This window comes from Rhinichthys klamathensis, unplaced genomic scaffold (assembly GCF_029890125.1).
Source record: "Rhinichthys klamathensis goyatoka isolate OS25496 unplaced genomic scaffold, OSU_Roscu_1.1 h1tg000006l_1, whole genome shotgun sequence".
NCBI classification, from domain to species: Eukaryota; Metazoa; Chordata; class Actinopteri; order Cypriniformes; family Leuciscidae; genus Rhinichthys; species Rhinichthys klamathensis.
In genome coordinates, this window is record NW_026606559.1 from 2,851,147 (window position 1) to 2,876,200 (window position 25,054).

The following is a 25,054-nucleotide window of genomic DNA, read 5'->3' on the forward strand; positions in this document are numbered from 1 at the left end:
ATAATTATTTTGTATATATATTTAAATACACACACATGCATGTATATAAGAATTTTTTTTTAATTTATATATAAAATATGTATATATATATACACTCACCTAAAGGATTATTAGGAACACCATACTAATACTGACCCCCTTTCGCCTTCAGAACTGCCTTAATTCTACGTGGCATTGATTCAACAAGGTGTTGAAAGCATTCTTTAGAAATGTTGGCCCATATTGATAGGAGAGCATCTTGCAGTTGATGGAGATTTGTGGGATGCACATCTAGGGCACGAAGCTCCCGTTCCACCACATCTCAAAGATGCTCTATTGGGTTGAGATCTGGTGACTGTGGGGGCCATTTTAGTACAGTGAACTCATTGTCATGTTCAAGAAACCAATTTGAAATGATTCGAGCTTTGTGACATGGTGCATTATCCTGCTGGAAGTAGCCATCAGAGGATGGGTACATGGTGGCCATAAAGGGATGGACATGGTCAGAAACAATGCTCAGGTAGGCCGTGGCATTTAAACGATGCCCAATTGGCACTAAGGGGCCTAAAGTGTGCCAAGAAAACATCCCCCACACCATTACACCACCACCACCAGCCTGCACAGTGGTAACAAGGCATGATGGATCCATGTTCTCCTTCTGTTTACGCCAAATTCTGACTCTACCATCTGAATGTCTCAACAGAAATCGAGACTCATCAGACCACGCAACATTTTTCCAGTCTTCAACTGTCCAATTTTGGTGAGCTCTTGCAAATTGTAGCCTCTTTTTCCTATTTGTAGTGGAGATGAGTGGTAGCCGTTGAGGTCTTCTGCTTTATGCTTTGCTGCATACCTCGGTTGTAACGAGTGGTTATTTCAGTCAAAGTTGCTCTTCTATCAGCTTGAATCAGTCGGTCCATTCTCCTCTGACCTCTAGCATCAACAAGGCATTTTCGCCCACAGGACTGCCGCATACTGGATGTTTTTCCCTTTTCACACCATTCTTTGTAAACCCTAGAAATGATTGTGCGTGAAAATCCCAGTAACTGAGCAGATTGTGAAATACTCAGACCGGCCCGTCTGGCACCAACAACCATGCCACGCTCAAAATTGCTTAAATCACCTTTCTTTCCCATTCTGACATTCAGTTTGGAGTTCAGGAGATTGTCTTGACCAGGACCACACCCCTAAATGCATTGAAGCAACTGCCATGTGATTGGTTGATTAGATAATTGCATTAATGAGAAATTTAACAGGTGTTCCTAATAATCCTTTAGGTGAGTGTATATCAGGACTGAAATTGTTTTACGTAATACATAATCATACGACACATAAGTATACACTTGACCGTGAAGAATTCTACGATCTTTGGAAGATGTGCACACCAGCTAAATCTGTAAATTGTATCAAAAATGTTAATTTAAAGATGACTATTTCTAAATAATGCAGCCTGCATATGTAGATAAGACAATCCAAAGTCACTGGTGCCCACATGCACAAATTAAACGTATTTCTACCAGATGAAGTCAGGATGGAAAATACTTATTAACTTTGTATAGTCTCACTCCAAGCCTGGTTTCAGAGCTGCTCGGAGAAGATAGACATGCACCAGTAAACACAAATTCATCCAATCCCTCTGTTATGTATCACAGACCTTGTGGATTGCATCATGAAAACAATTAAGAGCTTCTGGTATCTCATTTTCATGTAAATCTAAAGCAGCTTAAAGTAACTTCTGGCTTAACGTATGCTAAATATAATGGGTGCTATTGTCATGTTAATGACCAGCATGTGGTTTATTAGCAAAATTGACTTTTATATGGAGGGCACATCAAAAAAATCAGTTTGTACGATTTACATAAATTTACAGAACTCAAGGATAAAAAGCAACGCAATCACGTTAGAGGCAGAAATGACACTAAACAAATTGTTGGGTTTTCATGTTTTCACAGTCACGGTCGAAAACAGCTGTGCAGCTTAATAACTTTAAGGAAAGTGATACGTTCTTTGATTAATAGAAAATTCAAAAGAATAGTATTTATTTGAAAACGAATTTTTGTAACAATTTAACTATTTTCTGATCAATTTAATGTATCTGTGCTGAACAAATGTATACATTTCTTTCAAACAGAAAAATCAGTCAACGTTTGTACAGTAGTGTCTGTCTACAATCTTACACACATTCCATTTTAAATTTGTATTGTTTATTTTCTTTACCTTTTCTGTTTTGTTGTAATACCTACTATATAAGGACCCCCCCCCCCCCCCCACACACACACACACACTGCTGCTCCCAGTCCAATGAGAATTCAGCTCGAAAAGAAACCTTTTAGTGTTTTTTTGTGTTTGTTTGTTTTGTTTTTCATTAGTATTCTTGTAAACTCCTGCATTAACTATACTTGGATAGAAATAAGTGAATTATCTGACCCCTAAAACATAACATCAAGAAAAAAGACACATAAAATCAAGTGTCATGTCACTTGAGCACAAAATGAGAGTGCAGACCGAGGAAGCGCTCTACCTACATTTACTCAGATCACATTTCAAGACCTGAACACAGCCAAGACACACATACCGTAGAACAAAAGCCTTCCTCACATGAAAAAAAAAAAAAAAAAAAAAAAATCATTTTATAACAGTACTGGACCCTGAAGTCTACTTAAACAGAGAGAGTCACACAAGGACAGTTTACCCTTCACTCTTACAGGCAGACATAAAACCCAGGTTTAATATTATTATGCAAAACCTTTTTTCTCCTAAAGTCTGGGTGATTAGAGGAGGAGTGCCTGGAACATTATATCTCCCTCTGGATGTCTCCGGGACTGATCAATACACCAGCATGATGGGAGATTACCCAGCCATGAGTAAAATGCCTTTAGCTGGAGGAGTGTATTCTACATGTTGTCCTCCAGATTGTCTTTCATAAGAGAGTGGGGCTGAGTTAATTTACAACTTGACAGGCATAACGTTCCGCTCAGGTGACATTACCCGCGGAACTCAATGACATAGCTGCTTAAGCATGTCTATTACGAAAGGTTACAACCAGGCTCCCAGTGTGCCATGCGATGGACATTAACGTCTCCATAAATCGCCTATTGAATTACAGTCAATACATGTTGCAAATGCCACAGTACGTGCAGGTTATTAAACTGTAGTGGCCCTTGAGTCCTCTAGGGGGCAGGCTATCAGCATATAGTGTTGTTGATTATTAAAGTCAACATTAAATCAAAAATGAATTTTTCTTTTTTCAGAATGTTGCCGTTTATTACAAATAATGTATTTGTGCACATCATTATTGTTTTAAAAGCGTAGGGTCAGTTCTGGCAGGTCAAGCTCGCATCAGCTGATCCACGTCTACCTATAGGAATACGACGCCTATCCTTAGTATTATCAGCAGCTATCGCGTTTCTCAGGAGCTAATTACCCTCCTCCATCCCCAGCTCCTCCTCTCGTCCAGTCAGGATTTGGCATTCTGATTCGCCTTGAATCAGAATAAATTCTCGAATTATGTTGTACTTTAAAATCTTGAATTAATGATATCTGCAATACATTCATGTTGGTTCTGTTCTGTTTACCCTAAGGGGGGGTATTGCTGCTCTTATCCATGCTAGGCTGCATGGATGCGCAGGGAGTTCTTGCCCAGAACGGAACCATACCGCCAATCCAAACTGTATGCTAATTGTCAATCGTATTTGACGATAGTGGTCCTGACAGAAATCTGTTCTCTTCATGATGTGTGTTTCGGCGGGGGCTGGGACTAAATCTCTTCCACAACTGACTGCAAATGGGGAACTTCCTATGATCCAATCAAATCCCAAGGATGAAATCAAGTCTCCTCCTACATTTTTTTTTTTATTCTTCACATACCAGAAGCCGTTTCACTCAGATATACGTCGCGATAGGGAAGACTATCACAACGTCCATTTCATGTCGACTTTAAAAAACTAAAAGAAGTCTGTTTCCAGTGATAATAACACCAGAGATCAGACATTAGAAAGAATACGATAAACACAAAACGTGCATTAATCAAGTAACTGTCAAGTAATACAAGCCGAATAACCACCTGACACTAAAGTGTTTTCGTCCGTTAATGCTTCATGTCAGGCAGGGAAGTAAGGCTCCTGGGACTTCCAGAGGAGGTGCCCGACAGTCAGGCTAACCCAAAGCAAACAGTTGACAAAGCGTTTCATCCGTTAAGTTCTGCACAGTTGTAGCAACGTGAGAGGGGGTAGACAGTTCTCACAGCTGAGGCAGGACATGTGATTTAGCACACTCAGCCAAACCTAACACACTAACAAAGGAACAACAAAGGAACAGCAAAGAGCCCGATAACAACCTATAAAAAACATCCTAATTGGTAACTTTAAAAGTTATGTAATTAAGGGTGGAGAACACAAATGCATAATAATATTTAGCTGCATTTAACTATGAATTTATTTAATTTCCATCTCTATATTGTTTGTTTTCTTATGTTTATCAAGATCTGTTTTGTTTTAATATCTTTGTTGTTAGTTTTTGTGTAGATAACTAAGTGTATTTTAATCACCTATATTGTTTGTTCTTCTAATTGTTCATCAAGATGTTTTATTTCTATATCTATATAGTTTTTCTTAATTGTTTATCACGTTTATTTCATACCTATAAAACAAAAGAAACAAAAATTAATATATATATATACAAATCAATAGCACACTGTTGTAGCCTTTAAAAAAAGGGCTTCATTTATGAAACTTCCAAAAATATATGAGTAAAGTCATATTAATTTGTGTGTAAAATGAGCGCAGAATCTCTCCTCCGGATTCGTGAACACTTCATTAAAATTGTAAATTAAATTATTTGTCAATGCAGGCATTTGCATTAAAAAACTAAAAAAAAGAAAAAAAGAAAATGCTTAACCATTTAGCTTAACTCATCTGTATATAGTGTGCATCATTAATATGGTGTATGAATTTGATCATTTAATATCCCTGTTGTACATTAAAGCACTTGAGTGCTATTGTCAAGTGAAGATGAATCTCTTTTATATATCAATATATTCAATGTACATCAACTACTGGTCTATTAAGCATTATTACTGTTTAATGACTTATTAATGAAAGATATGTGTTACCACATTTATATCCTTCCAATTTGAGAAAAAAACATTCTCTATGAATTTCCAACATGTGAAAACATTTAAAACTACATTGGTCATTTGTACGAGTCCACCCTGCATGCTGCAGACACATGCTGTAGACTTTTCCTATTGGCTGAACAGCAGTAACATTTAGATATGGATGGACAGATGGCAGATAAGACCATAGAGATGGAAAATCAGTGATTGATGCCATGGCGTTTTCTTGTGAAACTCTCTCCCTTTGAAATCTACTGGGGGTGATTAACGAATATGCCCTGGGTCACACACACACACACACACACACACACACACACACACACACACACACACACACACACACACACACACACACACACAGGGATGATGTATCAACGTGTGACTGTTTTTCAGTGGCATTACATACCCTTCAAGCATATATTGACATGACTATTATATGACAACAGAAAATTCATTCTTGCATGACTAAGTGAGTCAGGGCACGTGTACAAGCGCACATTATTTTCCTGATGTAACACTCATCAAGCTGCACAGTTATAATGCCTCAGGTGGTGACAGATATTACTGCTGGACCACTGGACACAGTCTTACCATGCAGTTCATTGCAAAGTGGTTGTGTTGGGTCTGCAGCTCCAGCACGTGCTGATGTTTGGCTCCTATCTCTGTGTAGGTTGTCAGGAACAGGCCTTTATTATGGACAATCCAATCAAACATCTGTTGAAAGGAAAAAATGGAAAGCATGGACTGTGAAATATACTGGAATATTGTTTTTATGTCATACTTCAATACACTCTCATTAAGAAACACTATATCAATGTATCACACTCTATCAATGTTTATCAAAACATGACTTTGGTGAAATTCTGAAGGATTTGCTCATTCAGATTCTATAAAATCTTGCTTATCTTTGGGTTTATTTGTCAACAACCATATCAAATGATTTGGTTTTATTTTTTGTTGTTTTCTTTATATTTTTGAGAGAAAATTCTGACTAATAAATTGTCATTGTTGTTTCTGCTCGTAACGCTTTTATTTGACTGTATATAGATAGGTTTAACATACAGTAGTCAATATTTTAAGTGGATCAAAACCTTTCATCAATGTTATACATGAATTTTGAACAATACCCGTTCTTGTCTTAGGACTTTGATGAACTTTTTTGATCCTCTTCAAATGTTGACTACTGTATTTAACTGTGCTTACTTCTCATACACTACCAATAAAGTGTTTGGGATCAATATGATTTTAAATAAATTAATATTTCTAAATTGATTAAAATACATTTTATGAATTTAAATTAAATGCTGTACTTTTGAACTTTCTATTCATCAAAGAATCCTGAAAAAAAGGAAGAATATCAAAATGATTTCTGAAGGATCATGTGACACTGACGACTGGAATACAATATTTTGCTGTATTTTTGATCAAATAAATGCAGCCTTGGTGAACATAAGAGACTTTTTTGGAAAACACTAAAGACTAAATAACTTGGTATTATGCAGTTACAATGCATGAACACTGGTTCCATTACTTACCTTTACTGTACCATGGTACTGGCGAAGTGAATTGTTATTAAAGTGGCCTTATTATGCTTTTATATCCCCTTTCATGGCGTATGTAATATGGCTGTTTGTGGGTGTAAAAGGTCTGCAAAGTTTTACAGATCTAAGTGCATGACAAAACGAGTCGTCAGCAATTCCAGTCTCATTTCCTCTTACATACCTACGTAACAATGTAACATTTCCATAATGCCAGCCTATTGTTTTTATTGGCTTCTTTCAAACAATGTATATTTTGACCCGCCCTCAAACAATGTTGTTGTAGCTGAGGCTGGACAAGTTTGTTTTGTGTTGTCGACATCTTGAGAAGATGTTGTTTTCAGTGCTGCAAATCCACTTTGCATGCACTTCAAAAGAATACAAGCACTGAGGAAGCCTCCGGAGCTGAAATTCAGATATGGTAATGAGGGTTTTGTTTTCAAAAAGCTCTGTAAGCGGTAGACCAATCACAACAGACTGGGCTATTTGACCAATCAGAGCAGAGTAGGCTTCTGGAAACGTGGGGTTTAGAGAGGGCACTTCGAGAGACTGAATCTACGAACACACCATTTTCAGAAATTAGGGGATGTGCAATGTATATTATGGGAAAATGAAAGTGTTTTTTGACCTTTGATGCGTGCATTCTATTGTAGGAGACCTCCAAAACAAAATTAGGAACCTATAAAATAGCATAATAGAGGCACTTAAAGAATATAAAATATAGAACTCTTGAAATATCACATGCAATTATATAGAGTACAAATATTATGTATTAAACGCTCTTTGTATGTTGCATCGTGACTTATGTTATTGTTCTAACCTTATATTATATGTAAACCTGTCAAGTTCTGTCCTTATTAAACCTCACATATATTGTAGTATGTTCATTCATACCTTCTCTGCGTCTTGCTGAAAGAGTCTTAGCTGGAAGCATTGATCCAGTTTGACTTTGCGCATGTGCCAGGCTTGGTGGAGATGTTGGCGCGTGCCGTGGAGTTTATCCAGAAGTGCCTGGACTTTTGGAGCTAATCCCTGGATATCTCCTCTGCCTTTCTCCCCACACTGGATTAGTTGAAGCAGGCGTTGACCATCAGTATCTAACTCCTCCACAGGAGCTTTAGTGACCTTTTTCTTCAGAGACGCGTGTTCCTCCATAGCACGCCGAGACCCGTCCAGGTCTGACGGCAGGTCCCGCTGGGACACCATGTCCTGGAGCTCGTCCAAACGGGCTAGGATGCGAGCCGCATTGCTAGTGAAGTCTTCAAAGGCCACTCGAACTTCGATCCACTCCTCGTGGTCGTAATCCAGACTGCCCTCGAAGTCTGGAGTCAACTGGGAAGGATCGACGACTTTGGTCAAACCCTCGAGGGACACCATGATGGTCTGAAAGGATGAAAGTAGGACACTTGGGTTCATATTCTCAATGCATCAGATTTTGAATACGATAACTGAAATAAAATTAAATATAAAACAACTTTCCTATTTTTTTCATCAAAATTTTACATTTTCATTTAGTTTAACATAATGTACTAAAAAACTAAAACTAAAACTGAACATTTACTAGTTTCAAGGAGATGTTGGCGTGGTGATTTACTAGGTTTTGAAATTATGTTTAATATCTGTTGAATATCTTCTTGATATTTTACTATTAATGTTTGATTTCTCTGCATTGTATCTACAAGTTTTGACATATTTTTTATACCTTTTTGGCCACATTTTTGCAATTTAATATCAAAATGTATTATTTTACATGCGGGTCTCCTTTTTCGTGACATCTTTACAACAACCAAAACCGATCACTGCTACCTATGATAATAATTTGGCAGCTCTGGGTCCTGAATGGATCACTTTTGTCAGCGGGAGGTTTCCAAGAAGCTCCAATTGTTATTTAAAACAACAGTGCAATTAAACACTGATTGGATGATGAATGCAAATCCTATTGAATCAGTTACATGGAACACTTTACTTAAAGGAGCCAGGAAAACATTCCAGACATTGCAGCTCAGGTCATGTTATTAGAGATAACAGCAGAGACATGAGGGGACCGTGGACACTTGAGACTTGCTGGTGGATAGAGACTTAGAGAGCAGAACTTCAAGACCGTCTGTTCTGCATTAACCTAACGCAATTAAAGGTATTTTCCAGTGTTTAGGTGTAAACAGCTTCAAATCATATTTGTGATGCAGTTATAAACACCTATTATGTATCAATTACATATATATTACAGTGTAATAACACTTTTTAAGCTTGTGCTGCATTAGATGTGTTAATTTAAGAAACCTCCATTGGGAGATTAAGCCTTCAGATGAAATATATCACTAGTGCACGTCTTCCTCTCAGCTGTTTGATGAAATAGGTCAGAAGTAATTTCGAAAGCTCTACTTTCACACCAGCAAGATGACATGTTCTAGAATGTTCTTTAAGCATATTGCGTTATCATTTTTGTTTTTATTTATTCAGATAAAACAAAAGCATAACAGATTTTAGAAACATTCAAAACAACATCTTGTTGAAAATACCACAAACAGAACTCATAATTTGCTGTCACTTTCTTTAACGTACATTCACAGGTTTAAAGTGCTCACCTCAAATTCAAACTTGGAACTGCCGAAATTCGTCCTCTGCTTCTGCCAGAAGTTGTCAGGTTTGATGATGAGAGCGACGTGGATGCAGGAAGGAAACGATTCCTGTAGGATCTTCAGCAGAGGTTTGATAGAGTCCCATTTAGATCCACGCATATCCACGATGACCGTGAAGCCATGTCTGCTCACCTCCTCACTACACGAACAAATAAAAACACAGCATCAGCTCTTCTGCAAACCGCTGACACTCACGTCATTAGGGAGAGGTAAATGAGAGCCACTGCTTTTAGAGATAGCGACCAATCCCTCTCGGTTTAAATCAAATGTAGTGCATCAGATATAATGTATGACCCTGCATGAAAAATAACACTTACCCAAATATAATATGCAAAAGGTAAATAAACCCTTCTGGCTAAATTGAAAGAAAACTGCTACAGGACAAAAACAAACAAATAAAATGCTAACTAAACAGCTCTCTAGCTTGAAAAACAGCCTGTTAACTCAAGAGTGTTTTCATATCCACAGCTGCACTTCTCTGGTCTGACTCTTACACAGGAATGAACACTGAACAACTCTAAATCATTCTGACCTCCCTCTCTGTGAGAGAGTGAGATAGAGAGAAAGAGATAAGGGGGAGGAAGAGTGAAATAACACAGAATGAAGAGAGGGATGAGAGTGAGACAGAGAGAAAACAAGAGAAAGGGATGTGTACCATTTTTTATTTGATACTTTTATTCAGCAAGGGTGTATTCAATAGATCAAAAGTGGCAGTGAAGAAATTCACAATGTTACAAAAGATTTATATTTCAATCAACTGCTTTTCTTCAAACTTTCTGTTAATCAAAGAATCCTTTTTGTTTTCACAAAAATATTAAGTAGCACAATTGGAGTAATGGATGCTGAAAATTCAATAAGAGGCTTGTTTCAAAAACAGTTAAAATCGTACACACATACATAAATAATTAGCAAGAAACCACGCCTGTAATTTTAAGTGCTTATATGAATCCTTTATATTAATTGATGTAATGTTCTTTAAATCATCATCTTAGTGGAGGTACTACTTTTCTCGGCGGATTAAAGGTGCTCTACGTAACTTTTAGCGGCCTCTAGTGGTGATGTTTCAGATTGCAACCAAATTTTACAAGAGCGCTCGTGCTCGAACTCATAGACAATACCGTCTATTACGCAAATATCTCGGCGAATACTAGACGGATTCGGCGAGCACCGAGCTCGTTGGGACCATCTAGTCGAGCTGAAAAGAACCATATAAGTTCCATAGTTTTTGGTGGTGTTTTCGCGGAGATATTAGCCGAAAACCATCGGGCGCGCTGCAAAATTGCGGACGCCGGTGACGTCACGATCTCAGAAGAAAATCGCTCGTATCTCTGGAACGCAAAGACCCAAAGAGCTCAAATTAGGGGGAGGAGGTCCCAGGGGAACCCTTGCCCGAACGCTAGAGTGGCGGGCCTTGGGGATCCCCCCTACTGGATCGCCGTTCGCTGGGACCCCCGATTTCGAACGGCTATAACTCGGGGAGCCGGGCGAGTTGGACCTCGGGGGTGGGCTTGTTCGAAAGGCCCCGTCCAGCACTACGAACGATTAGAGTCTTGGGAATATTGATCAAAGATTGACTGAGATATAAGCCGAAAAACGTGCGCCTTTAACCGGACGTAACTCCCTGACCGTCTACAATAGACTGTATATAAGGAGAGAGGCTCGGGAGCGCGCATGCACGTCACATCCGTTGGATTTCGCGGTAAATCCGACCCGGAGACTTCACATAGAAATAGGAATACTGGCCTTCAGAGGTAATAGCAAAACTCGACAAGTGGATCATTTTAATGTGTGATTACAACCCCTTCACACACAGGCAATAAAAAAAGGATTCATTTTAGTAGAAAAGTTACATAGAGCACCTTTAATGTTATGTGTTACCGACGTGATTCCCGTGGATGAATGTCTGGTATCATTGCATATTTCATATGAAAATTACTGGTTTTACCTGCTTTATATGGTAATAAGAGTTCAAAAGTGATTTTATTATACTAGTCTATATCAACACATAAAATGAAAAGTCTTGTGGGTGTACATTCAAAACAGTGAGTGTTTAGACGTGATGGCATCAATCTTAACTTGTATCAAGTCAGGAATATTCCTTCACAGTGTGAAAGAATGAGAATGGAAGAGTAAGGAAGAGAGAATATTCTTAGGAGTGAAAAAATGGATGGAGGAAAGAAATGGAAGAGGGATGGAGGACAACCAGTGCGGCCTAAAATTTTCAGTTTCAGGCCAAACAACATATCTACACCCCTGGCTATCCGATACACACCAGACACCAAAACCAACAACCCTAAGCGTCTATACACTCCCTCACTAAAGAGTTGTTTTCCTAACCAGGGGCCACATCTGGGTCTCCAACATAATACTGAATATCTGCACTGCCAAGCAAAGGGTTAGAAGTAAGTATCCCAACTAAATTCTATGTCCTTTGAAGTATGTTATGTGTTTTCAAACTGTCATGTACAGTGCAAAAGTGGAAAATGTGTTTACAGCCGTCGAGAAGTTGAGGTTTAATTTCTGTGGCTCAAACAGAGTGATTATGGACAACAGAACAGAAGTAAAGTTTGGGAGAACCCTGAGGCAGATGATAACCTACATAAAGTTTTGAACTGTGCAGAGCTAAAACCCTCTGGCTGAAAGCAGAGTTTCACGTGGAGCTGGTTGAGTTTCACTGAGTCGAATCAATGCTAACTACAGAAGGACACAGCAGGGAAAAGACAAATTGGCCATGTGATGTCTAAACAAACCAGAGAACAGGGAGCTTCAAAACAAAAAAATAAAGACAAAATCAGGATTTCACAAAAAAATACATTAACTAGACTTGAACGTCTTCTCAAGAAAATGCAAAGATTACCTCACCACAGCAGTGCTAAGGTGTCCTGGGTGGTTGCCAGAAAACTGCTATGCAGTGTTAGAGTGTGTGTAATAAGACTGGGAAAAGCTTAGCCATGGGCATGACATGTGTATATGAATATAGATATGAAAAGAAATTAAATTAAACAAAATGAAAACGTCGGTTCAATAAGTAAAGGTGCTTCCTTGAGCTGTAGTTTTCATTTAATAAGAAACACACTAGTAACCCTCCAGAGCACACAAGCAACTGTTTCAATGCCAAATCAACCACCCAGAACACCCTAGCAAATACAGAGAACACCATAGCAACCACTTATCAATGCCCTAGCAACCACCTAGTGACGCATTAGGAAGTCTCTAAAACAAAATCCCTAGCGACCACCTAGCAACGCTCTAGCAATCCTCTAAGACACCCTTGCAGCAACGCCACTCAGAACACACCGATGCCATAGCAGCCACTCAGAACACCCTAGCAGCCACCTTGCAACAGCGCAGCAAACCACCCAGCAATGCCCTAGAAACCACACATAATACCCAAACAAAGACCTAGCAACACCAATCAGAACATATCAATGCCACAGCATCCACTCAGAACACCCTAACAGCTGCCTAGCAACATCATAGCAATTACAGAGAACACCCTGGCAACCACTTAAGTAATACAGAAACAACGCCGGACACCCTAGCAACAACCAAGAGACGCTTTAGCAACCCTATAACACACCCTTTAGCAAAAGGCTAGCAATGCCATCACAACTGCTCAGACCACTCTAGCAGACATCAAGCAATGCCTAAGCAGCAACCACCCAAAACACACTAGCAACAGCCCTAGCAACCACCAAACACCCTAGTGAGCACAACCGCCTAACAACAAAATGTATGAAGCACCACGCACTCACACAAAAGTCACTTTCAATCCAAGCAGCTGTCTGTCAATGCAGTGAATTCGCACCACTAACTGAACTAAATTCCTTATCGCGTGGATTCCTATTAAAATGACTGGATTTCATTGGTGAAAATTCAAAAGGCAATGGTAAATATGACAACACATTGAAAGGGGCAATTTTAAATGAATTGGCAAAAAATAGATAGTAACACTTTACTTGAAGGGGTGTGCATAAGACTGACATGACACCTTCATAACCATGACATGACATATGTCATGAATATGAAGTAGGGTTTATGCATGTTTATGACAACTGTCATTAAGTCTCTTTCGCTCAATAATGACATTTTGAATGCAAATATGACATTGTTTAGGATGTCTTTGTTATGACATCTTGACATAAACCATAACATAACATAACCTGTCAGTGTCTTTGTCATGACAACTTGACATTAAATTAAGTTAAACTGTCATGTGGTTGGTTTTGACACTAGCTGTCATGAGGCCATTATAACTGTGTCATGAATATTTTTCGTGACCTCAACTACAGTGGTACAAATTGAATTTGTCATTAAAAAGTTATAATGGCTTCATGACAGCCAATATCAAAACCAACCACCTGACAGTTTAATGTAATGTTAACCAATAAAGCTAAGTGGTTTCTTAAGTTTGATAATTAATCTGCTAGGTCATGTTTATGACAGGTTGTGTTGTCTTAGTAATGTCAAGTTGTCATGACAAAGACACTGACAGGTTATGATGTATTTGTTTATGTCAAGGTGTCATAACAAAAACATCTCAAACAATGTCATATTTGCATTAAAAATGTCATAACTGAGCGAATGACACTTAATAACAGTTGTCATAAACATGCATACAACTTCCTTCATATTCATAACATGTGTCATGTCATGATTATGAAGGTGTCATGTTAGTCTTATGCACACCCCTTCAAGTAAAGTGTTACCAAATAGATAAAACACATGCCCATCTTTCCTTGAGCAGCTGTTCACATGATTCAGTGTCAAATGATCCTTCAGAAATCATTCTAATATGCTGATTTGGTGCTCAAGTAAACTTTTCTTATTATTATCAATGTGGAAACTTGTGATACAAATGTGATACTTTTTTTTCAGGATTCTTTGACGAATATAAAGTTCAAACCAACAGCATCAATTTTAAATATAAATCTTTACACATTTTTTTTTACGGTTACCTTTTATCAATATACTGCATCCTTGCTCAAAGAAAGTATTAGACAGACCACAAACTTTTGGGATTCCCGATCATGATAGCGTGGATTCCTATTGAAAGGACTGGATTTTGCTGGTGAAAATGCGCCTAGCAATCGTAAATGTGACAGCATCTTTATTAAATCCCCAATTATCCACCAAACATATACCAAATGCAGAGCTTGACCTGCTAAAGGCACCCACACACTACAAGATAATCGGGTCGATTTTGAGACCAACTCTCCCCTTTCGATAAATAGTCTCGATTATCTTCATGGTCCTACAGATTATTTTATCAGATTTTCCTGTGGTGTTAAAAGTGATTTAATCTGCTCGAAAGAACCTTGGGGCTGCACCAATTTTCAAATCATAAATATCCAACATGTTGAATATTTACGATCAGAAATCTTGTTACCTTTCTGTCAAGTATGACCCCTAATGTCATCACTCGACATAACGTCTCCGTTCGCTCCATCAGGGAGTGAGGGTTAAGTCAGTAACTGAGGCGTTGTGTGGGGGGAACCCCGAGGACAAACGTGCACGCACTCTGTAGATTGTCACGTGGAACGGAACGATACCCAATCAGAAAGCGAGCTGACAGAAGACGGACGCATAACATGACTTCATCCAAACCTTTTTCTTTTTTTCCCCGGTGAATTTTCTGTAAAAAGCAGTCCAAACACTATTATCGCAATTTCTTCTTGCCTGTTGTCTGGCAAGTTTTGTTTACTCTGAAATCACGATTGACCCCGAGAAATTTTGCGAGATTTTCTGTGTTCACAGTCGGGACTCTGGTTGTTTGTGAATGGAATCTGTTTGTTTGTGGTGTGCCGTCTTGGTCACTTCGTGGCACTCCACATACTATAGGGACAAAACGGTTACATTTATGATTTTTTATTTTCATGCTTATGGTATCTTACATTTTGAAAATCTGATAAGATTTTAAAATCTTTTAGTGTGGGCCAGCCTTAAGATGAACCCATTGGTGACTCAGCTGAAACAGCTGCTGGCTGGCTTCCATGGTTCGACTGGCTGCACCTGATCTATTATGACTTTGAATTTTGTTGCATAATAATGTTCACACTGACACAAAGACAAAGATGCACACACACACACAAGTAGTACCTGGGGATGCCTGCGAGGTACGCAATAAGTCGTCTAAGGTCCTCTTGTCGTATTCTGTCATGGTTGCTCCTGGCTGGAAATGTAAGGACTGGCCCTCCTCGACGGTCTCTTCCACCTGTGAGTCAAATAAACACACTATTTGCTTAGCTGGAACAACAACATTTCTGTCACTCAAGCATTAGTAAAACAGGGCAATTTCTAATCTCAAGAAACGAGTCCAACTAGCATACCTACTGTATATAGTGATGCTTTGGAACACCATGGCCTACTTATCATAGTTGACCACACCAAGACATTTCGGAGTACAACTCTTTTATCTGCAGTTTTTGTCTAATACAGAATATGATGCCTCATTTCATTGCTAGAGTAATACCATTGGTTCATATCGGTATTGCATATCAACTACATATTAAACTCTCTTTTAAGTGCAGAGGTGGAAGAAGGGCAAAATTGGAAATGAGTTTTATCTCTACTTAGGCAAGCTGAGCTGACGATAAGCAAGTTGGCCTGCCAAAGATTAAGATGTTCTTAAGCTATCTGGGTCAGCAGCCAGCTAAACACTCACTGCATTCCCCAGTGATGCTGTTCTGCCTTTGAGCTCACATATCTGAGAGTGTTAATGACTGTCACTGCAAATAAGTTTCCTCTTGTTAATATTCATAGGAATCCGGGCTTTTGGATAAGAAGCAAACACTTCTAAATAAGTGGCTTAGAATGTAGCTGTAACGGTCTTGTTCTGTTTTGTTTTGTTCTGTTTTCATTTTCATTTATTGCCGTGTTTTGTTTTGCAAAACATTTTGCACCCGTTCATCTTCGGAACACAGTTTAAGATATTTTAGATTTAGTCCGAGAGTTTTCTGTCTCTCCATTGAAAATGTATGTACGGTATACTGTCCTTGTCCAGAAAGGAAATAAAGACATCATCAAAGTAGTCCATGTGACATCAGTGGGTTAGTTAGAATTTTTGAAGCATCAAAAATACATTTTGGTCCAAAAATAACAAAAACTACGACTTTATTCAGCATTGTATTGTCTTCCGGTTCTGTTGTTGAGCCGCGTTCAGTGACGCTGCTGACGTAAGACGCTGCTGACGTGTTATCAGTGCGCCCGAGCTTCGTTTACAGTCTGAGGAAGACGCACGCTGTAAACAAAACAATCTTCGCAAACATGTCTAAGGATTTCGACACAGAGGAAGACTTGCATTTTTTTGCCCAGCCATATTTATTCGAACTCGTGAACGCGGATTGACAACAGAACATGAAGACAATACAATGCTGAATAAAGTCGTAGTTTTTGTTATTTTTGGACCGAAATGTATTTCCGATGCTTCAAAACATTCTAACTAACCCACTGATGTCACATGGACTACTTTGATGATGTCTCTATTTCCTTTCTGGACAAGGACAGTATACAGTGTATACATTTTCAATGGAGGGACAGAAAACTCTCGGACTAAATCTAAAATATCTTAAACTGTGTTCCGAAGATGAACGGAGGTCTTACGGGCTTGGAACAACATGAGGGTGAGTCATTAATGACATCATTTTCATTTTTGGGTGAACTAACCCTTTAATTACTGCAACAGCAAACGATAGGCATACATTTGATTGTTGAGAAGCGAGCTCACTGGCTACTGACACAGTGGTAAGTCTGGGAACCAATCAGCTCTGCCCTATAGAGAATGATGTGATTGCAAACAGATTGTGTTAAGGACTTATCAGCCCGCAACATCTAGGGTTTCATGCCAGAACTTTATATAAATGTTTTACTGCTATTGTTTATATATATGTATATACGTATATATCGGATCCTGCATCCTTTTCTAAATTCTGAACTGGCTCACCTGATAGGAATGCCACCTTTTCTTTAAGGATGGGAAGAACTTCAATGGCCTTCATGTCTTCATTTCTATGGAACCCTGGAAGGAATCAAAAGCAGGTCAGTCTCCAAAACACATGATGACAAACACATTCATTCACACAACTTGTAAACAGGAAAAGCAACACGAGATTTAATTTATTCATAGTTTGATGAGACTACATTTATGAATCAGCAATCTGACAGGGTATGGATGACAGGGCAATAGCTGAAACATGACCAGTAATATTCCGGTCGGATTTTTATTTATTTCAATGTGTTTAAATGTCTTTAATTATATGGTGTGCCGTCAATAACATATAATAACATATCTAGTGCTCTATGTCATGGCCTCCCCAGTCAGAGATAAATGCCCTCTCCTCCCCAAAACTGATCTTCATTCTCTCTCTCCCCCGCCTACTCACCAGATGGCAAGATCTTAATTCACCCACGGCTTTGCCAATGCATGTGCAAATATAACATGCTAATGTGCTCTCATTGACACCAATCTCCCTTAATATAAAGCGTCAAAGTCTTGCATTAAAAAACTAATGAAAACGTATCTGTCTAAAGAATGACTGGGGCAAAAGTCATCTGGAAAGCACTGTGTTGTTCTTTAAGCATCTTGTTGCTTACATCTGACTAATAAATCAGACGAACTTCTGGTTAATATATACAAAAAATATTAATGTGTACGTGTGTTTGTGTGTGTGTGTGTGTGTGACTGAACAGAGACTCAAGACATGGATAAAATCAGTATCTTCTTTATTTAACACAGATGAGCAATAAGCAATACAGGTGAATATGATAGATATGGCAGTTTGCAGATGAATAATGGAATGATACTGACAGTCTCTTTATTGCAGGTGGAGTGGAGATCGTGGATGGATGAACGGATGACTGAGCACACACCTCGAGGAGGAACAGGTAAGTATCCAATTTGACACAACACTGAACAGGAGATGCTGGAGACAACAAGGAACAGGAAGACGATGGAGAGAGGTAGCGTATACTTCGGGAACTTGGAGTCAACAGGAAAGTGGGTCCTTTGCTCAAACGAGACCGGTCGAACTGACTGTGTGCTTATATGCAGAGGGAGATGATGAAATGTGAAGCAGGTGCGGGTGATCAGTCCTTAGGTGATTTCGACCGCTGTGATTGGTTGATTGTGGAGCCTGGCTAATCTGTTACTATATAGATGTATGAAATTTTACACAAATATTTTACACAATTTTCACTCAAAAATAATCAAAAAATTATTTTTATTAACAACTAGAATTTTGGAACTGACATAAGAATAACTCCCACTTCAGGCCAATCTGGTATTCTTATATATTTACCAATGCCATCTCATTGATATCAAAATGGTCAATATTGACTGGTTAATTGGCCTGGTCAATCTAAATCTGATAGATCTAAAAGTTTTTATTTTATTTTTTATTATTAGGACTATTATATGTTTTTAAGAAGCAGAAAAAACACCAATGTACCACTGTAAAAATAGCAATTTTTTTGTAATAGACAGTGGAGGTTGGGTTTCAAATTGGCAGGGCTGGATGGGTGAATATGTGCATGTTAATTGGAGGTTAATATCCACAGAAAGCAGCAACTTCCTTTTTACATTTTTTTCTTTAAAGCCATAGGGAAATAAAATTACCATATCAATCCCAGCACAGTCCAAATCCACACTCAATACAATGGTACAGTTCACAATAGGACAACAGACTGTAAACCACACCGTAACATAGGATCTTATCTGAGATAAAAAAAAAAAAACTATATATATATATATATATCCTGATAACATATGATTAAGATCACTATACTGCAAATTAACATATATTTTATGCTGTATTCAGAGGCAGCTAACAAGACCTGTATAATGACTGTGCTCTTCTTGAAGCAAAAAGAAGTAAACAAAACTAAAGCCTGGTAAATATAATCATGGTATCTGGGTCAACATATTGCTATGCAGCTATAAAGGCCAAGCGTATGCAGTGTTTGTCTGAATCATCATTATAAATCCTGTTCCTATTCAGTTATCTAAGTTACTCTTTTTGAATTGCTAGTAGTTTATATTTAGACAAATACATAAACTGCGTAAAAATATTATTCTGTATCAGCGATCCAACTGAAAGGCATAAGGGTGCAGTGCAGATTTCCACACTGCTATTGATTTCATTAGCTTTATGAGGGAGTCAGCAGAAGTCAGGCTTGATTGCCCATCATAACGCATTATGTCACTGGGCTAAATTGGCCACTGCTTCCTGGCGTAAGGTTAAGGTTGTCTGCAGGGAGAAATAATGGCTGGGGCATGTAGTATCCGGGGACTTGTGTGTTGTATATGTGTGTGTGTTTTATTTCCCCCAGGTCAATGACCTCATCACAATCCAATATTCGCATAACACTTGTGTGTCCACTCCCCCACCTTCTTCAATGACCTCATCTCAATCCAACATAACACTTATATATAATGTATATATGTCATACACATATAAATGTGTGTGAATTTTAAGTATGCATTCTATTTTTGCAATTCATTTACATTCAGCTTACATGGGTCTTCTGCTGCCACTGTATAGTTCCAGTGGCCCTAATACAACAGGAACCGCATTCCTATGTGGGAACTACTAGTGAATTTAAATGTTTTGAACAGAGACCTACTACCTAACTGATCATTACTTAGGCACACAAAACACTTCCACATCTATCCATATATATTTAAAAACATATTTTTCTTTAAGTTTTGACCTTCCGTCCACACCGAGACAGCATTTTTGAACATTCTCCAAAGTAGAAACATTTGTTAAAGCAACACAATTGCTGAACATTTTATCACATCCTTATTTCATTGTTCAGCCCACTTAGATATGTAAAACGAAAGGTTACTTAATTAATTTGTGTTGGGACTACATCAATCTTTTTTTTATTGTTTTTTATTAATTTAAACTGCATGGGTGGATTTAAATTTCCAGCATGCTTTGCATTGGACTGAACTGTGAAAGTAAATGTTGAAATTTAGTGTTTTTTTAATGCATTTTTGAGTAGTTATTTTATGCAGTTTTAATACAAAGACCTGTTAGTGTTTACTGTTTTTTATATTTGACTTTTACTGTTAATTCATCTATTGTTGATGTTTTTGTGGTTACCATAGTGCCACTATATCAGTATAGTGATAAATTAAAATTAAGAAATTAATTTAATGTAAACACTTGCTTTAAAAAAGTTGAGTAAAATCAAATACCATGTGTGAAATTTACTTCAAAAATCTGAAAGTAAAAATTGAGTAAATTTTGCACAAAAAAAATTCTAGTGACACAGTCATGTGATCCATTCAAAACAACCAAGAAGGGTTGTACTGCCATTGTTGTGCATGCTATCTACTTTCCAGTCTCTTCAGAATTTTTCAGTTTTTGATAGCACAAGAACTCATGCAAATTCAATCAATTGCGGCAATATTTGCGGCAGCTCGTATTTTTCTTATTTCACAAAAAAATTTTTGCAAAACAATTTGAGCTGAGGGGGAGAAAGCAGCTTACAAGCAATTTTTAGAAAACACTATGGGCAGAGAAAACTTCAACAATAACAACAACAACAAAATGTTTCAATTGATCAGAATGAATGTGTACACATGCAGACTTAATCATGTTCTTCCCAGACAAATCACCTTTAAAAGACACCTTTACCATAACCAGCTTAACAAGCTTCAACATAATAAATCAACAAAAGATAAAGCTACCTCTTCCTTTTAAAGGTGTAATAAGTGATTCTATACAGAAACATTTTTTGTTATGCTAGTTGAAAGTCTCCTCATATCCTGATAGCAATCACTATGTTATGTTACACTAAATGTATTTTAAAAATATATATCGTCTGTGGAAGGCGTAGAACCATAAAATGTGTGTTCCATCATCTCATTCGGTCCAAATGAAATGATAGCATGTTTTCCCTATCAGTCAACGTGTGTTTGCGTACCACTGCGCAGCCTGTTCACGCAGACATCATTCACATACGCTGTGCAGACAGAGCGAGAACGGCAGGCAAACAGTTGTTTACGTTCGTTATTGTAGTACTGTTACTCACTAGCCTGGGAAAACCCAGACAACTTCCGGCAAATTTAGATTTGCTCTGAAAGTTAGTCTGGCAAAGAGCTCATTCAAACCCATTTCCAATCCGTCGAAATCGCGGTACCAATCAGAAACGTTGGGGCGGGCTTTACACGATGACGACAGCACTGGGATTTTGAAGCAGATTTTGTAGCCTACATTACAAAGATGGATGCCGCCGTCGAACATCACTCGTTCGAATCAGCTATCGCATCTGTTTTAAGCGATTTGAACGTTTCCTTTTTGTTAAAAACCGAGCAAAGAACAACACACGGAGATATTTCTCCGCCGCTCTGCATACGTCATCTCCTTCATCGCTCTGATTGGTTTTAGGTCTATCCGCGACGTCCGTTGGTGACGCCCCTCTGGAAATGTCTATGATGCTTTGCCAGACCATAACTCAGTTACAACTGAGAATGGTCTGGTTTTAACCAGGCTAGTTACTCACTGTACTGTAAAGTTTTGATACATGATGTAATCCAATAACGTTGTCTCTGGTCGTCTCGCTTCTGGTCTGTGCACGTTCATGTGTTTTGGAGGAGGCATGGTTTTAGACGGCGATTTGCAGTGAGGCTAGGATCGTATGCTTTCAATGCTAGCAGGCAAAAGTTAGCATTTTTCAGATCACCTATTGCACTTTTAAGTTTTTGTACAAACAAGCTACAAAATTACACACAACACTTTGTTGATTGCTATTTTTGTCAGTTTCTTGGTAGCTTTGGTAGTTTCTTGGCTGCCCAACGTGAAATGTCATTGGCCCAAAATCCTGCTACAGAAATGTATATAAATCATTAAATATGTTCTGATCAGATGTGATGTGTCATGTCACCATTACAAACCGCTCTCGGCCCAGAATTCTCAGCACAGTTGACACATTTGTATAACATTCCAAAGAGCTCTGTTATCAGACCCACAGAGGAAAATGAAACCAGATCGGCCAGAACGGGACGGTTAAGCAATGGGAACGGTTTGACCCAATGGTGGAAAAGCGGCTTTAGATGGTTAAGTTTACAACAGCCAAATGGTAGAGCACCAAAAACCTCCTTCCGCTCAAACAACATTGCTATGAAAGAATTACCCTACCAAAAAAAAACCCACTTCCTCTTTCTCTTCCAGTGTCAGCATTCATTATTTACACTATTCACAGGGAGGGACGTTACAAAAAGTGCTGATCAGTAATAGGAGACACCACAAGCGGAGAACAATCATAATATTTAGTTGTGGCCAATGTTATAGCTAAAAGAGCACAATCTAAAAGAAATATCTAATTCTGCGGAAAAGCTATGCCAAATCCAGTGAAGCTAGTGTGGCTCAAGGAAACTTAAGCATTTCCCGCTGTTGTAATATCCTACAACAACAGGACCATGGGATTAACATCATATCACACAGCAGGCAAGCTGATTTAATGACACTTAGGGTCTGATGTTTCCAAAAACACCTAACTCTCCTTTGACAGTCTGGGACAGAGTAAAAATAATAATCAGCTTTGCTAATGCTTCCTAAATTAACTGGACCGCCAAGCGTGAAATGCAAGTTGTCAATCAACCCTGGGGTCCTGTAATCCATATTGATGACAAAACTGAATTTGAACACTATGGCTGCGCCCAAAATCGCATACTTTCTTGAGTATACTTATGTTAAATAAGGAATTACTTCACGATCGCTAGTGTTTCATCGTATGCACACTTCAGAGTCTCGACGGAAGAAGTAGATCATCCGGGGACTTTTTGCCTATACTTTTATGAGTACTGTGAATTCGGACTTACTGTCACATACTGTTTTTCACCTACTATATAGTAGAGAAGTGTGCGATTTGGATGCAGCCTATCACTGTATAGCTCAACAAAGGAAGTAATACTGGAGCTACATGCAGGGAAGTGTCACGCCGTTCTCCTGAGTAAAACAAAAGCTGTTTTATGATGCCCAGAGCTAGTCATCCAGCTAGTCAATAGTCATTGAAAATAGCCATGCATTTTGACGGGTTCGATCACTCAGACAGCTGTGCCCAGAGTAAATGAGGCTGTTAATATTCAGTTCACAGGCAAAATTCCCAATTGTGAACAGATGATGTCCTGGTGCTGGACAAGTGTGTGAACTTGACAAGCATTTAATGACATGACTACACAGAGAGCATGCAATGAATAGAATTGTGGTGCAGCCTAGCGGTTAATTATCTAGATTGGAAACCAAAAGGTTGCAGGTTTGAACCCACAAAGGGACTCGAGTGGCTGTCAAATGGCATCAAACTAACTTCAATTTACAGCCAATGATTTGCATGGTGTATCATTACATGGGTGGTACTGAAAATCAAAAAAAGATTTAGGATAGACCCATCTTGTTCATTCCAAGATACAATAAGTTGCATGTCTCTTCGAAGACATCATCACATTCAGAGAAATTTTTTTTTAATTACATAGACAAATATACAGTATGATGTTCTATTCACTGTGCACTTAAGCCCAAAGTATATTTAGGTTTTTACGTGTATGCTAGGGAACGCATAAAGATGTAATGGGGTCAAGAGATAATCACTAAGTTTAAATGAGGGAAAACATTTTTTTATCGGCCATAACATCTGTAGATAAATAGCGCAGACACTGAAAAAACATGAAACTTCCGAGTGTGCATGTGTTCCCGCACGCTATCAGATGGAGTATACCTACTTTAAAAAAGGATATGTGATCATTAAAGTTTACTTTACACTTTTTGTAAGGCCTGAAACAGATCAGACACGAAATCATTTGTCATATTTATTAAATAATCCAACCCCTCACCCAACAAGCAAACTATGAGTTAGAGTTTCTGTGGAACTACTCAAAACTGCAACTAACACCCAGATGCAAAACCAGGCACTGGCTACCATAGCAGCACAAAACACATCAGCAAAATAAAACTTTTTTACAACCCAAAATCATTTTAAAGAGAGTTTCTCACTCACTTCATTCACAACCAGTGTTGGGGGTAACGAGTTACAAAGTAACGGATTACAGTAACGATATTACTTTTTTGGGTAACGAAGTAAAGTAACGCATTACACTAAAAATATCGGTAACTACACTACTTTACTATACTATAGGAACGCGCTTTCCTGCGTTACCCAAGCCGTGTTTGCTTGTGTGTAAAGTTCTGTCTAGTGGTGCGTGCGCACCGTTGCCATAGAGATCGATTTGAGTGACATAGCTGCCGGTGCGAAGGAGAGAGGGAAATGGAGACGGAGACGGAGACAGGGGGTCTCTGCAGCGCGAGTCTCCGCTGACTGCACGCGCACCTCCCCAAACGGACGAGGCGTTTATACTCGACGCGCTCGCCATTGTACTATTCTGTGAAACGACGGGGCGACTCGAAATTGTCCTCTTAACCATCAGGAATCAACGGTGAGAAGAAGAAAGGTCCACACGTGATGGTGTTTATTTTAGTAGGCTACATCACCACCAATAACACTACAAAGTGTACGTAAAATCCAGTAAACCCTGAGATTATTACTTGTGACATTAGAACAAAATGTGGATATAAAAACATGTATGTAGACTATAGAACTAAATCAACGATCTCTTAAATAGTTTCTAATTTCACTAAACATTTCATTAAGTTTCGTGGACATTTTATAAAACATGGATCTTTCTATTAAAAATGCTTATTATGCTATTGTAGGCTCATTTTGTAAACATAAGCAACTGATTTAGACACGCAAACTGTGTGCCGGTGCGGTCACGGTGAGACGTA

The 25,054-nt window shown here is 38.5% G+C and overlaps 1 protein-coding gene across 5 annotated transcripts in view; it reads right to left on the reverse strand.

The window, feature by feature from the left end:
- Positions 1-25,054, reverse strand: part of triob (trio Rho guanine nucleotide exchange factor b) — a 182,207-nt gene that overhangs the window by 88,523 nt on the left and 68,630 nt on the right. For all 5 annotated transcript variants that reach the window (XR_008807619.1, XM_056257617.1, XM_056257639.1 and 2 more), the window contains exons 3-7: positions 17,212-17,286; positions 15,369-15,483; positions 9,216-9,408; positions 7,525-8,013; positions 5,684-5,806 (exon numbers count right to left, since the gene is read on the reverse strand). Coding sequence is in view for 4 of the 5 variants with exons in the window: in XM_056257617.1 (XP_056113592.1) it covers positions 5,684-5,806; positions 7,525-8,013; positions 9,216-9,408; positions 15,369-15,483; positions 17,212-17,286 (995 nt within the window). In the remaining variant the exon portion in view is untranslated. The remainder of the gene's footprint in view (positions 1-5,683; positions 5,807-7,524; positions 8,014-9,215; positions 9,409-15,368; positions 15,484-17,211; positions 17,287-25,054) is intronic.